This window comes from Palaemon carinicauda, chromosome 39 (genome assembly GCF_036898095.1).
Source record: "Palaemon carinicauda isolate YSFRI2023 chromosome 39, ASM3689809v2, whole genome shotgun sequence".
Lineage (NCBI taxonomy): Eukaryota > Metazoa > Arthropoda > Malacostraca > Decapoda > Palaemonidae > Palaemon > Palaemon carinicauda.
In genome coordinates, this window is record NC_090763.1 from 53,211,361 (window position 1) to 53,226,090 (window position 14,730).

Consider the following 14,730-nt stretch of genomic DNA (forward strand, 5'->3'; position numbering starts at 1 on the left):
CCACCTCCTTGGGTGTGAATCAGCTATTATATATTCATCGGCTAAGTTGAATATTTAAAATTGATATTTTAATTATAAAATAAATTTTTGAATATACTTACCCGGTGAATATATAAATTAAATGACCCTCCCTTCCTCCCCAATAGAGACGCAGCGGGACGAGAAGAATTGAAGGTTTTGTTTACATACAAGAGTGGTATCTGGCCGACAGTTGGCGCTGGTGGGCACACCCGCAACCTTCATAGCGATCGCTTGCGAGTTTTTTGAGTGTGTTTTCTGTCGAGCCGCAGAGTTGCAGCTATTATATATTCACCGGGTAAGTATATTCAAAAATTTATTTTATAATTAAAATATCATTTTATTATCTATTCTATGTCTACTTCTCAACACTACTCCAACCTGCTAATTTTATAAACTTTCTTTCATCTTGCTTTCTTAACTCTATGAGTAATATTTCCCTTATCCTTATATATATTTCAAGTATATACTTATTTGTTTCTTAAATGGCTTGGATATTTCCAAATTTGGTATTACTGCCTGCTTAGATGAATGAGTGAAGGGATCACGGTTGGTAATTGCTGGCATTCAAAGCTATATATGAGAATTTTGAAAGACCTCAACAATCCTGAAGATGGCTTGGACCTTTTTTGGCGGAACTATTGTCAATGGTTGGGTCATTGTAATCCAGAGGGATCTAATCCTTGGAGTAGGACTCTCGACTTTTGGCTGGAAGCCCATCTTTATAGATATGGGGAGGGTGATTACATTTTTTTAAATTTCAGTTCTAATAGGTGGGTTTGGCTTACACCTGTGCCTCTATATCTCTTTATGTGTTATTCTGTGGGTAAGGTATGGAGTGGACCATCTTGAAAGTATACTTTCACTTTGTCAGTGGTAGACAATGTAAATTGCTTATGCAATGTATGATACTTTCTTTTAAATCAACCAACAAATAGATAGACAAATCAGCGGGACTCTCCTCTCTGCCAATTCAATTAAGTAAAATTCTATTATCAACCTAGGAACTAAAAAAGACTACCACACTCTATTAAATGTTCAGAAAAGGGATGCTAATGTAAGGAAATTGAAAGTCATAGATAGTATATATAGTATATATAGTATATATATATATATACTGTACAGTGAACCCTCGTTTATCGCGATTGATAGGTTCCAGACGCGGGCGCGATAGGTGAAAATCCGCGAAGTATTGACACCATATTTACCTATTTATTTAACATGTATATTCGGACTTTTAAAACCTTCCCTTGTACGTAGTACTGTTAACAAACTACCCTTTAATGTACAGAACACTTAATGCATGTACTACAGTACCCTAAACTAAAACAGGCACAAATATTAAAGGCGATTTTATATCATGCGTTTCCTAAACACCTAAAAAGCACGATAAAAAATGGCAACCAATGTTTTGTTTACGTTTATCTCTGATCATAATGAAGAAACAAACTCATTTAGTGTACTGTACACATATATGTATAGGTTAGTTTTTGCATCGATTATATTGATGTATACAGTATGTTGATTTTGTTATTACCAATGTTTTACTTAATTTTCCTTAGGACTTCCAAATGAAATGTTTTTCTTTATGACGCCGCCTGAAACGACGGCGTCATAAAGTACGCTCAGTAAACAACCACGCTCAGAACAAAGAAGGCATTTAACGCGCATGATGAAAGTGATAAATAATGATATTTACAGTAAAAGCATTTACAAAATATGTTATTACAAATATTATTTACCGTATCTATATAAAATCATACAGTACATACTGTACGTAGCAAAGCAGGAAAACAATTTACGATAGAGAGAGAGAGAGAGAGAGAGAGAGAGAGAGAGAGAGAGAGAGAGAGAGAGAGAGAGAGAGAGAGAGAGAGGTAGAGAGAGAGAGAGAGAGAGATTGTTTTACGTACGTAAATGTAAATTTTAAACAAAAAAAATATGATAGGCTTTTAAAACCTTCCCTTTAACTTAATGCATACAGTACTAAACTATAAAACAGGCACAAATATTAAAATGTTTAAGTAAAAAGTAAAGATTGTTACTGTACTCACCACGAAAGAAGTTCAAGAAAAACTTGAATGATGATGGCGATGAATTTGCTGCACAGTAGAAATGATGATGATGTAGCTGATGATGTCTTCTACTGTGCAGCCAATAATAGTATTTTACGTCTCTTCAGACGGAGGTGTCTTTTCCTGGGACACCTCTTCAACTTCTTCCTGAGACACTTCTTCAATTTCTTCTGAGGGCATTGTGATCGGAAGTTGCTGCCGCTGCTTCTTTTTTCGCAAGAGCATCCTGTAGGGAGCCATGTGTTCATCGATCTTGGTGCAGAATTGTACAGAACGAACCATATCCTCGTCCCACTCTTGCGACATTTCTTTCACCTCATTCGCAAGCTTGCAGAGCTTGGCAAGCCGGTTTAATGTTAAGACCGTTTCTTCGACATTTTCTTGGATCTCTTCCTGTGTTTCACTGTCTTCACTGCCCGATTTCGTCAGGTCTTCGAGGTCTGCGGCCGCGTAACTTCTACTGTCTTTTAACATAGTATCGAGAAGCGTCACCTTCTCAGCAATCGTCATCATCTTTCGGTGCTGTTTAGGCTCACTACCAGCCTTAGTAGAAGCAGAAGGCTTGGGAGGCATTGTACAGTAGGGTTTAACAGAAAGTTCAACAAAAAGTTCAACTTAAAACAGTCACGCACAGCACAGATTAAAGTTCACAATTAACAACGTCAACACAGCGATACAGCGGGAGACAAAGTGACCGCGGAAAGAGATGCTGCGGGTTGGAGAAGCTGTCAAAACACCAATCAGAGGCTAGATTACAAAACTTGGGTTCTGATTCGTCATCTATCAGCGCTTGAACCAATCACAACCCGTCTTACAGTACTATGATGCGTTGGTTACCTACTCATAGAAGATGCCCCGCGCATACCGAACGTACGTAGATTAAGTAAATACCGTAATAATAATAAATAATGATAATAATACTGTACAGTAATAATAATAATAATAATGATAATAATAATAACAATAATAATTTTATTAACAACAACAACAATAATAATAATAATAACAATAATAATAATACAGCTTTACGTACGCTATTTTACGCCTCTCTCTCTCTCTCTCTCCTCTCTCTCTCTCTCTCTCCTCTCTCTCTCTCTCTCTCTCTCTCTCTCTCTCTCTCTCTCTCTCTCTCGTACGCTTATTCGAAATGTGATTTCTGCAACAAAGAATATTATTGGATGCAGTACTACGTACGTATACATACAAAAGATTCATGGAAAAGAAGCATATCCATTACAGTACACACCATTCTAATATGGTATGACTGCATCTGATTTGCGTTTCATGTTCGATTTAATTTTACTACGTACTGTATACAGTACTGAATTATCGTATGATCACATTCTCTTTTCGTGTTTTATTTCTTTCTGTGCTTAATTATATGTCATATGTAATGCAATGAACAATCAGTAAGAGCAGATATTACTAATTACAGTATTAATGGAATTACAGGTAACGAAATATCGTATTTGGGGTCTTCAGATATTGCGGTATTTTCGAAATTTCCTGAAAATCCGCGATATGTATATATATATGGGTTATGGAAAAACCCCGCGAAGTGGTGAATCCGCGATTGTCGAACCGCGAAGTAGCGAGGGTTCACTGTATATATATATATATATATATATATATATGTGTACATGTAAATATTTATATGAATATTATACAGTAGATGTTCATCAATTTTTCTATCAATTTATTGGTTTGTAGAGTATCTATGGATATATGTACACAGATATTTATATGTATATATATATATATATATATATATATATATATATATATATATATATACATATATATATATATATATATATATATATATATATATATATATATATATATATATATATCCACTATGAATATTTATCTAGATGTAAATGAGTAAACTATTGATAATGTTCAATATGAATACAGAGAACAAGTAAGGGTTATGAATGAACCTCTAGAGATTCTTTAATGCATATACCTATTTACGACAAACAGTAAGTGTTTCCCCAGGACATGAGACCAAAATTAAAAGAAGGATTAGCATGGGATGGAGAGCATTTGTTAAACAAAATGAGATTATGAAATGTAAAATGCCACTTTTTTTTTAAAGAAAAGTATTTAGTCAGATGGTCTTCCACTGTCTTGGGGCAGAGTTCTCTTGCTTGAGGGTACACTCAGGCACACTATTCTATCTTGTTTCTCTTCCTCTTGTTATTTTGAAATTTTAATTGTTTATATATGAAAGATTTATTTTAATGTTACTGTTCTTAAACTTCTCTTTTAGTTTATTACCTTTATTTCTTTTCCTCACTGAGCTATTTTTCCTGTTGGGGCCTTTGGGCTTATAGCATCCTGCTTTTCCAACTAGGGTTGTAGCTTGGCAAATGATAATGTATATATATATATATATATATATATATATATATATATATATATATATATATATATATATATATATATATATATATATATATATACCGGTATATATATATATATATATATATATATATATATATATATATATATATATATATATACAGTATATATATTTTTTCTTTGCATGATATCTTTTTAGTTTAATTAGAGGTTTGAAAAGTGTGAATTATGATTTATTTTAAATGATATAATAAGTGTTTTTGATTTCCAATTGACTAATGGATACATTTGAAATCTTTTACTTTGCTGACGTGTGTTTGAATTCCAGGGGAAGAGGATGAAACCAGATCTTGCTGCTAGGTTGTCGAGATGTGACACTTTAAGAATGATTGGCAAAAGCACAGCTATTGAAAATGTGTCTCTGCATAGAAAAGATAAATATTGTACACAAATTCAAACTCCCGCAATTGAGTCCAGGGTAAAACTTATTATGAATTATTTTGGTAAGTTTTCTATAAATGTACATTCTAATGTATTTTGTGATTGCATCTATTGTTTAGCTCTTTTAGATAATTTTTTTCTCATAAGAATTGATCTTTCAAAAAAAAAAGATTCCCTTAGCTAATGATGACCCTTCCATTCAGAAAGCATACACATCATTAGTAATTCATATGCATTCATAAAAGCTTTGTCATGACGATTGTGCAAAGACAAAGGCATTATTAGTTCTTATCATCAGTTTATATTAAATTTGTTTGTAATTAGGCTTATAGCCATCAACCTAAAATATGTGTAGAAGTAATTAAAACATGCAAAATTCTTATTCTAAATAGCACTACGAAAGTTCTTTATATAATTACAATTATGATTATCGTAACTGTATCTATATGATTGAAATAGGTGAAATAGTCTGTATTCGTATGTCTGGATAAAGGGATTTTGAGCGAAGCAAAAAATCTATTTTTGGGTGAGATAGCCATGTCGACCTGATGGAAGTTCCTTTTAAGTAGCTACTTTAAAGGAACTTCCATCAGGACGACATGGCCTGAGCCCAAAAAGGCTGTGTATCTAAGGTTTATTATCACTGGGATTATTAAATATCATGTCAATGTGGTTTTCAAACTCAACATCATCATGAATGTCTGAGTTTATGCCTCAATCATTGGCGTTCTGGTTTGCCTCTGGTATTGCAACCAGAATATCTAACAGTTCCAGTGGCAAAATTTAATCGTCCGTCCATTGATAAATCATGTTTCCGGTTTCGTCTTTGTCCAGCCATTGCTAATCGTACTTGGTGTTGCAGCGTACGGTGCAAGAGCAGATTTGCATATCAATGACTGGTTATTAGCACAAAGTGCATCTTTAATGATGAGTAGCATGGTGGTAAAAGGCCAATATCAATTTCATCTGTAGTTGACTATATTTGATGACTTGGGCTGGAATTTGTATCCAAAAACAATCAACACAAAGCTTGTTGATGTCATAATCAGGTTTCTTTGGATGGTAGATTTTACACACAAATTTTTCTTGAAGTTTGACATCAGTCTCTTGCATGATTATATCAGATTCCATTTTAAAAAATTACCTTTAAATAAAAACCCAGAACAATTAAATTACAAAAATAAATTTTGAGAAAGCTAATGAATTTAATAAGTTTTTTGCTAATGTCGGGTAATGAGCCTTTGAAATATCGCAAGAAAATATTGATGAGAGAAATATATATAATTTAGAATCAAATGAAGTTATTAATGATAATGAACAAAGATTCAGACCACAGCTTGTCGATTTTGAAACTCATTCATACTAGTAAAGTTTAAAGTGAAACCAATTCTACAGGGTGTGACAAAATTCCACCATTTCAAGATTTAGTTTAGATATTGGCTATAAAGATTTTAATGTAAGGGGACCAAACGTTTGGAATAGATTACCTACCTCAATGGAAACTTTTGATAACCTCGTCCTTTTTAAGAAAAAAACTAAAAGATTTTCTTCTTGGTACTAATATCTTGTGGAATTTAAGTATTTCTATCAATCAATTTCTAATCATTGTGAGAATTTACTAATGACGAAACCTTGTAGATATATTGTAGAATTGTAGTTTTATATTTTTTTTACTTGTATATTGTAAACAATTATTTTAATGTTTTGTAATTGATTTCTATTGTATGATAGAAATGAATGTATTATTATTATTATTATTATTATTATTATTATTATTATTATTATTATTATTATTATTATTATTATTATTATTATTCTCTCTCTCTCTCTCTCTCTCTCTCTCTCTCTCTCTCTCTCTCTCTCTCTCTCTCTCTCTCTCTCTCTCTCTCTCTCTCTCTTATATATATATAGAAATGTGTGAGGAAAAAACATCTTAAAATCCTTTTAACAGAATTTTGAAGACTACAGTTACATGTACTTTATTCCAATTTTTCTTTACAGATTTCAACAAAAAGAAAGCTTATGCACTTATCAATTCTAAGCAACGTCTGAAGGAAGTAGATATCCACGATTTATCTCACAATATTCATACTTTAAAGGTAATTAATTTGATAAATGTTTGCTTTTGACTCAGCAAAGCACTCTGCATATTTCAATCTTCTTCTTACCAAGTTCAAAACAAGAACACGGCTAAGTATGGAGTTAAAATGCTGAAATGAAATACACTATGATATAAAGATATAAAATACTAAAAAACATGACATCATTGATGTAATAATTTAAAGGCATGTAAGTCTCTCTTTTTAAGAACTCGGTTTAAAACAATGAAGTTTATTTGTTTGTGCTGAGAAGGACATGTAGCTATGCTTATGTTATATTCTGTTGTCACTAACTGGTCGATATTAAGAAATGGAGCCACTATTGTTTACAAGATTCCAACTTATGAATTGTCGAAGTTATACTGAAGTACCAATATTTCTGAGTTATTGGTCATGTTAACCCTTTTACCCCCAGGCTATTTGGAACTTTCCAACCCTTAACCCCCAGGGGTTATTTTTTTTTCAAGCGCATTTTGCAGTATATATTTTTTTTTAAATTGCTCTAACAGCTTTAATTTTTGTCATAGAGAGGTCAGGTTGGTCTCATTCTCTTGGAAAATGCCTGAGGTTTCTCAAAAAATTATAAAAAATATGCAAAAAAAAAGAATGTAAATAGCAGTTTTTTGCAAGGACGTACCGGTACGTCCATGGGGGTAAAGGGATGAGTTTTGTGAAACGTATCAGTACGTCCTTTGGGGGTAAAAGGGTTAAGAGGATGCCATTTAGCACAGTATGAGGAGGAGGAGGAGGAGGAGGAGGAGGTATCACATGATTACTACATTCATTAACATCTTTGCAAGTATTACATCAGTCACTTGTGTATCTTGCTTTAAACAGACCCTCTGTGACTCCCACAAAATTTTATAACTCTACAGTCATATAGTGAAATATATTCACTGCTATAGCTCTTTAGTCTAGCTGTGAAGTCACACTTCCTGCATTCCAACTTTCACTTACTTTACAGCTTGTACATATATTTGCTCTGATCACTAGATGTTCATTTAACCCATTCATTTAACAAGAACGAATTAACACCGCTCATAAATATAAAAGTCCCACACAACTTAACATCAGATTAGCCTGCAAAGGCTGTTGGAAATGGGCAAATAGAAGGTGAATGTAAAACCAAATAATTTTATAAAATGACTACTTCAGTAGTAGTAGTATAAGGTCGACAAGCATTCACTCCACTTCAGAATCCTATTTGTACAAAGGAATCCTCCCACACAAGAAATGCAAATATAATTACCTAAAATGATTTCATATTAATATAAAGTCGATGTTCATTAAATCACTCGTTTGTCAGGCTTGTCAGAGGCGAGAGCACTGGGTCTCAGCAAGGTTGTTGGACTATGACTATTTTAGCATTTCTTAAATAGGTGTGTAGAAATTTTCTCTAGGGTATGTAATTTCCAAACAGGCAATTAGTGCAAAAACCTTCCCTGCAATAGTGCCATTATTATTACAAATGTAAAGTTTTTTCTATAACCTCTATACAAGATCATAAATATTTTCCACTTCCAAAGTATGCCAAGAATACCTCAATACCAGTCATTAGAGGATATAGCTCCAAGTGGACTTCTGTTCTGAGATACACTGGACTTATTCAACAGCCCAGTGTATCAAGCATCCATCCGGTCTTTCATAATTAAGGCATCTAAGCTAATTTTTTTGTATCAAGATGAGCTACTCCAATATTTATTTAGACCTCCTTATGAACCCATTCATTCCATTGGGTTTAAAGAATTATCAGTGAAAACCCACTCCTTTACAACTTTCATTTTTTAAATATTTAATATATAATAGCTGAGCCTCCGGCGGCTCGACAGAAAAACACACAAAAACTCGCGAGCGATCGCTATGAAGGTTGCGGGTGTGCCCACTAGCGCCAACTATCGGCCAGATACCGCATATACATGTAAGCAGACCCAATTTTTCTCTGTCGGTCTGATCGACAAGACGTACCATTACTCGCTGTTAACCTGGAGTTTTTCAACAGTCTTGGTGAAGTACTTCCTTTTGGTTTGAGCTTTCGCAGTGCAGGTGTTTTATCTTCAACTTAAATCTTGAACTCGTTTTTGGATAGATTTCATTGTTGATGACTTTGGATTGTTTTTTGGACTTTCTTTGACTTTTAAATGGCCGACCCTTCCCTTAGTACGGAAGTGTGTTTTAGGCTTTTAGCAATTATCTTATCACGTTATAAATTGTTGTTGTTAATTATAGATTTTCTCTATATATTTTATATCTCAACCGCCTTTATTAGGCCTCTTCGATTAGCTTTCCATTTATAATAAACATCAAGATAAATTTTAATGATTTGTTTATATGCGACCTTACCTATTCCTCCCCACGAGAGTAGGCGGTCCTAACTTGGAAACCGAAGTTAAACAACGTTGAGCCCTTTCAATCGTAAATAACTTTTACAGAGCAAATGATTTAAAACTTATTAAATGAATATTTTTTAGTAGATATTTTATGAAAGATTTTCTTTGAATAGTCTTCGTACTGTTTCAAAGATGAACTAACGTTTAGTTTATTTATGCTACGCAGTTTGCGCTCTATCGTTACGATAGAGAGAGAGAGAATCACGGTTTCACTTTGCAGAAAGAGTAAATCGATTCTGACGTTTTGTTCATTCTTCTTTCAAACTTAAATGTTTTAAATACTAATTTAAAGGAACTTGTTAATTTTCAATTTCTTAGTCCCTTCAGTTTTTTCCTTTGGTCAAATAACCTGTTTATTGACGAAAGGTAAGTGGGCTTTTCTCTTCGGTGCGAAATCAAGAGAGACGGAGAGAGAGAGAGAGAGAGACGGAGAGAGAGAGAGGAAGAGAGAACGTTCCGATCTTTATTCTCGTCCCAAGCGAGTAACGTTGTTCTCGAGTCAGTTTTTTACTCTCGTCCCTAGTCTCTGTACGGGGAGAAAAGATAAAACGTTTTTAGTTTTTATTCTCGTCCTAAGGCACTGTACGGTGAGAGATTGAAAACGTAGTATTGAATGAACTAGTGTTTAGTCTCCTCCCCAGCTACTGATCTTTTTATCTTAATATATGTTTACTGTTTTTTGCTTGTATTAATGTGCTTACATTATACGACTTATTTCGCAATTATAACCTTTTGATGAGGGTAGAATTGCGTGCTTCAGGTAGAAATCAGTTTTATTCATGCCTAATGTGAATTGTTGAAAAATTCAATTTCAGTGAAGTAAGTGCAAAACAGAAAATCGTAGTGATAAAGTGATAATTGCGCAAAGTGTTATCAGTGTTGCGACCGAGGGTTCGTCTGTTCGTGCCTGTCGTTCGCCTAGTCCGAGACCTCTTGCAAGCTCCCAAGCCCAGGGGAGAAGTAATGTCGTACGACTTAGGGGTTCGAGAGGCCTTGATCAGCGAACAGACGTTCCCTCTATGGTTTCAGGCGTGTCTCATCAAGACCGCCCCTACCATAAGACGAGCGAGACGATTTTCTCCTCGTCATCCGAAGGCTTTTCGCGTAAGAAACCGTGGAGCAAGGTTTCGAGGCCCTTAAAGCGAAAGTCAGTCCTTTCAGGACAGCTCTGACCCTATGCAGTCATCGGAAGACTGCTCGCCGCCTAAACAAAAGCGTAACACAGGCTACGAGAGTCTTATTGTAGGCAAGGTTTTGCAGTCACAGACGTTACTCTCGTCTCTTACCGCACCCATTCCCGTTGATCCTAAATGGGTTGTACGGCAAGACATGCAGAATAAGCTTGCCTCTCTTATGGAGGACTATTCTGCTGAGCAGGTTCACGATGATCCTCGCCGCTTAGCTGATCGAGATCCTGGCCGTCAGCCGCCCAAACGAGCCTTTGCTCGTCCTGTTGACATTGACGTTACAAAGTCACGTCAATCGTGTTTTGTAGAGCCTCACTCGATGCAGTCCCGTGTTGACTCTCAGCCGCTTGTGGACGTTCAGCCACTGCCGCTTGCTCTTGTTGACGTTCAGGACGTTCGCCAACCAGCATAGTTGACTTGTTTTGACGTTGAGCGTCAAGCACCGCAGTCAAGAGTTGTTTTGACTGCTCAGTCTAGGCAGTCAAGGCAGTCTCGAGTTGACGTCGAGCGTCCTCCCGCACCTGTTGTTGTTGCTGGTCAGTCCTTTAAGCAGTTACATGACATAGCGTCCTTGACTGCTACTGTTGCTCCTTTGCGTGTGGACACTGCTTGTCAAGCATTGCCACCACGGCAGGTCTCTCCCTTGCTTGAGACTCGGCAATTGTCGGACAAGGTTCCTTCAGATGAGGAAGTTGCTGATCCCCCTCCTACTGATATTCCCTTGAGGACTCTGTCAGACGGAGAGGAGCCTAAAGCTGCTCAGCCCTCTATGGACTTTAAATAAATCATGCTGATTTTTAAGGATCTTTGTCCGGATCTTTTTGTAACTGCTGCTCCTCGTTCGCCTAAACGTCAGAGTTTACACTAGGCCTAGCTACTTCGAAGCCGTTGTTTTCTAAGCTAGTGCTCTCTCGCTCTTCTAAGAGAGCTTTACGTTTGCTAGGCGACTGGTTAATCACCAGGAGGAGTTTGGGGGAGACAGCCTTTGCTTTCCCTACTTTTAAGCTGGCTTATAGAGCGAGAGTCTGATATGACACGGGAGAAGTTCTCGGCTTGGGAGTTCCTGCCTCTGCCCAGATAGACTTCTAAAACCTCATAGACTCTCCCTGGCGCCTGGCCATGAGACGCTCCAAGATTTTATGGTCGGCTTCAGAGCTAGACCATCTCCTGTTAGGAGTTTTTTTCGAGCGTTTGAAGTTTTGCTGTACAATTATGTCATGCATAAACAAGGCTATCAGGGATGGCTCCAATAATCTGACAGCCACGTTCTCTGCAGGAACAAGTCTACAGGGATGGCTCCAATGATCTGGCAGCCATGTTCACTGCAGGAGTACGTAAGAGGCAAGTGCGCTCAATGTGTTCATTGTCAAGACAAACTTCACGATGAAGTCTACCAGGCTGTCTTGACAGCATTAATGGAAGGCGACTGGATGGTCTCTCTCGACCTTCAGGAAGCATACTTCCACATTCCTATACACCCGGATTCCCAACCGTTTCTGAGGTTTGTTTACAGGAATGTGGGGTACCAGTTTCGAGCCCTGTGCTTTGGCCTCAGTCCTGCTCCTCTCGTGTTTACGAGGCTCATGAGGAATGTGGCAAAAATCCCTCCATCTATCGGGAATCCGAGCCTCCCTGTACTTGGACGACTGGCTTCTCAGAGCATCGTCCAATCTTCGCTGTCTGCAGGATCTACTTTGGACGTTGAGTCTGGCCAGGGAGTTGGGACTTTTGGTCAACCTAGAAAAGTCCCAACTGATCCCATCCCAGATTATTCTATATTTGGGGATGGAGATTCGCAGTCCAGTTTTTTCGGGCTTTTCCGTCTGCCACCCGAATAGAACAAGCCCTGCTCGAAGTCCAACTAATGCTGAAAAGAGAACGTTTGTTCAGTCAGGAGTTGGAACAGTCTCGTAAGGACTCTCTCATCCCTGGAGCAGTTTGTCTCGCTAGGGAGACTACACCTTCGGCCTCTCCAGTTCCATCTAGCCTCTCACTGGAACAAGGACAAGACGTTAGAGACGGTATCATTCCCAGTCTCCGAACCAGTAAAGGCATGCCTGAAATGGTGGGACAGCAATATCAGTCTGAGAGAGGGACTATCCCTAGCAGTCAAGAACCCAAACCACGTGTTGTTCTCAGACGCGTCGGATTTGGGTTGGGGTGCGACCTTGGACGGTCGGGAATGCTCAGGTCTGTGGACCTCAAGTCAGAAGAGCATGCACATCAACGGCAAGCAGCTATTAGCAGTCCACTTGGCCTTGATGAAATTCGAAAGCTTTCCTCGAAACTAAGTGGTAGAGGTCAACTCAGACAACACCACAGCTTTGGCTTACATCTCCAAGCAAGGAGGCACACACTCCTTCACGCTGCTCGAGATCGCAAGGGACCTTCTCATATGGTCAAGAAATCGAGGCATCTCCCTGTTGACGAGATTCATCCAGGGGGACTTGAACGTCTTGGCAGACTGTCTCAGTCGGAGGGGTCAGGTGATACCCACGGAATGGACCCTCCACAAGGACGTGGGCAAGAGTCTTTGGGCTACTTGGGGTCAACCCACCATAGACCTCTTTGCCTCCTCGTTGACCAAAAGGTTACCAATCTATTGCTCTCCAGTCCTAGATACAGAAGCAATCCACATAGATGCGTTTCTACTGGATTGGTCTCATCTGGACTTATATGCATTCCCACCATTCAAGATAGTCAACAAGGTACTGCAGAAGTTCGCCTCTCACGAAGGGACAGGGTTGACGTTGGTTGCTACCCTCTGGCCCGCGAGAGAGTGGTTCACCGAGGTACTTCAATGGCTGGTAGACATTCCAAGAAGTCTTCCTCTAAGGGTAGATCTCTTACGTCAGCCCCACGTAAAGAATGTTCATCAAAGCCTCCCAGCGCTTCGTCTGACTGCCTTCAGACTATCGAGAGACTCTCAAGAGCTCGAGGCTTTTCGAAGGAGGCAGCCAGTGCGATTGCGAGAGCTAGGAGAGCTTCTACCTTCAGAGTATACCAGTCGAAGTGGGAAGTCTTTCGAGATTGGTGCAAGCCAGCATCTATGTCCTCTTCCAGTACCTCTGTAGCCCAATCGGAGATTTTCTTTTACATCTGAGAAATGTTTGCTCCCTCTCAGCTCCCACGATTTAGGGCTACAGGAACATGTTGGCTTCGGTCTTTCGTCATAGAGGCTTAGATCTTTCCAACAATTAAGATCTCCAAGATCTCCTTAAGTCTTTCGAGACCTCTAAGGAACGTCGTTTGGCAACTCCTGGATGGAACTTAGACGTGGTCCTAAGGTTCCTCATGTCAGACAGGTTTGAGCCATTACATTCAGCCTCCCTGAAGGATCTCACCCTCAAGACGCTTTTCCTAGTGTGCTTGGCTTCGGCTAAAAGGTTCAGTGAAATTCATGCCTTCAGTAAGAACATCGGCTTTTCTACAGAAAAAGCCACATGTTCACTTCAACTTGGTTTCCTGGCCAAAAATGAACTGCCTTCTCGTCCTTGGCCTAAGTCTTTTGATATACCTTGCCTGTCAGAGATCGTAGGCAACGAACTTGAAAGAGTGCTGTGTCCAGTTAGAGCTCTTAAGTTCTACTTAGCTCGTACTAAGTCCTTACGAGGTGGATCTGAGGCATTATGGTGCTCAGTTAAGAAACCATCATTGCCTGTGTCAAAGAATGCTTTGTCATATTTTATCAGACTTAATACGAGAGGCTCATTCTCACTTGAATGAAAAAGACCGATGCTTACTTAAGGTTAAGACGCACGAAATAAGAGCTATAGCAACTTCCGTAGCCTTTAAGCAAAATAAATCTCTGCAAAGTATTATGGACGCGACCGTTTGGAGAAACAAATCGGTATTCGCGTCATTTTACTTAAAAGATGTCCAGACTCTTTACGAGGACTGCTACACACTGGGTCCATTCGTTACAGCGAATGCAGTAGTGGGTAAGGGTTCTACCACTACATTCCCTTAATTCCAATATCCTTTTAATCTGCTCTTGAAATGTTTTTTAATTGGGTTGTACGGAAGGCTAAGAAGCCTTTCGCAGCCTTTTTTGATTTGGCGGGTGGTCAAATGTCATTTCTTGAGAGCGCCCAGATTATGGGTTTGATGAGGTCCTGTTGTATGGGTTGCAGCCCTTAATACTTCAGCTCCTGGG

General features: G+C 38.2%; 1 protein-coding gene across 2 annotated transcripts in view; it reads left to right on the plus strand.

Moving 5' to 3' along the window:
* The window catches only part of mTerf5 (mitochondrial transcription termination factor 5), a 72,181-nt gene that overhangs the window by 12,394 nt on the left and 45,057 nt on the right, over positions 1–14,730 (plus strand). The window contains exons 3-4 of one of the 2 annotated variants that reach the window (XM_068362917.1): positions 4,789–4,963; positions 6,903–7,000. In XM_068362917.1, coding sequence (XP_068219018.1) covers positions 4,789–4,963; positions 6,903–7,000 — 273 coding nt within the window. The remainder of the gene's footprint in view (positions 1–4,788; positions 4,964–6,902; positions 7,001–14,730) is intronic. The other variant, XM_068362918.1, reaches the window with a different exon arrangement.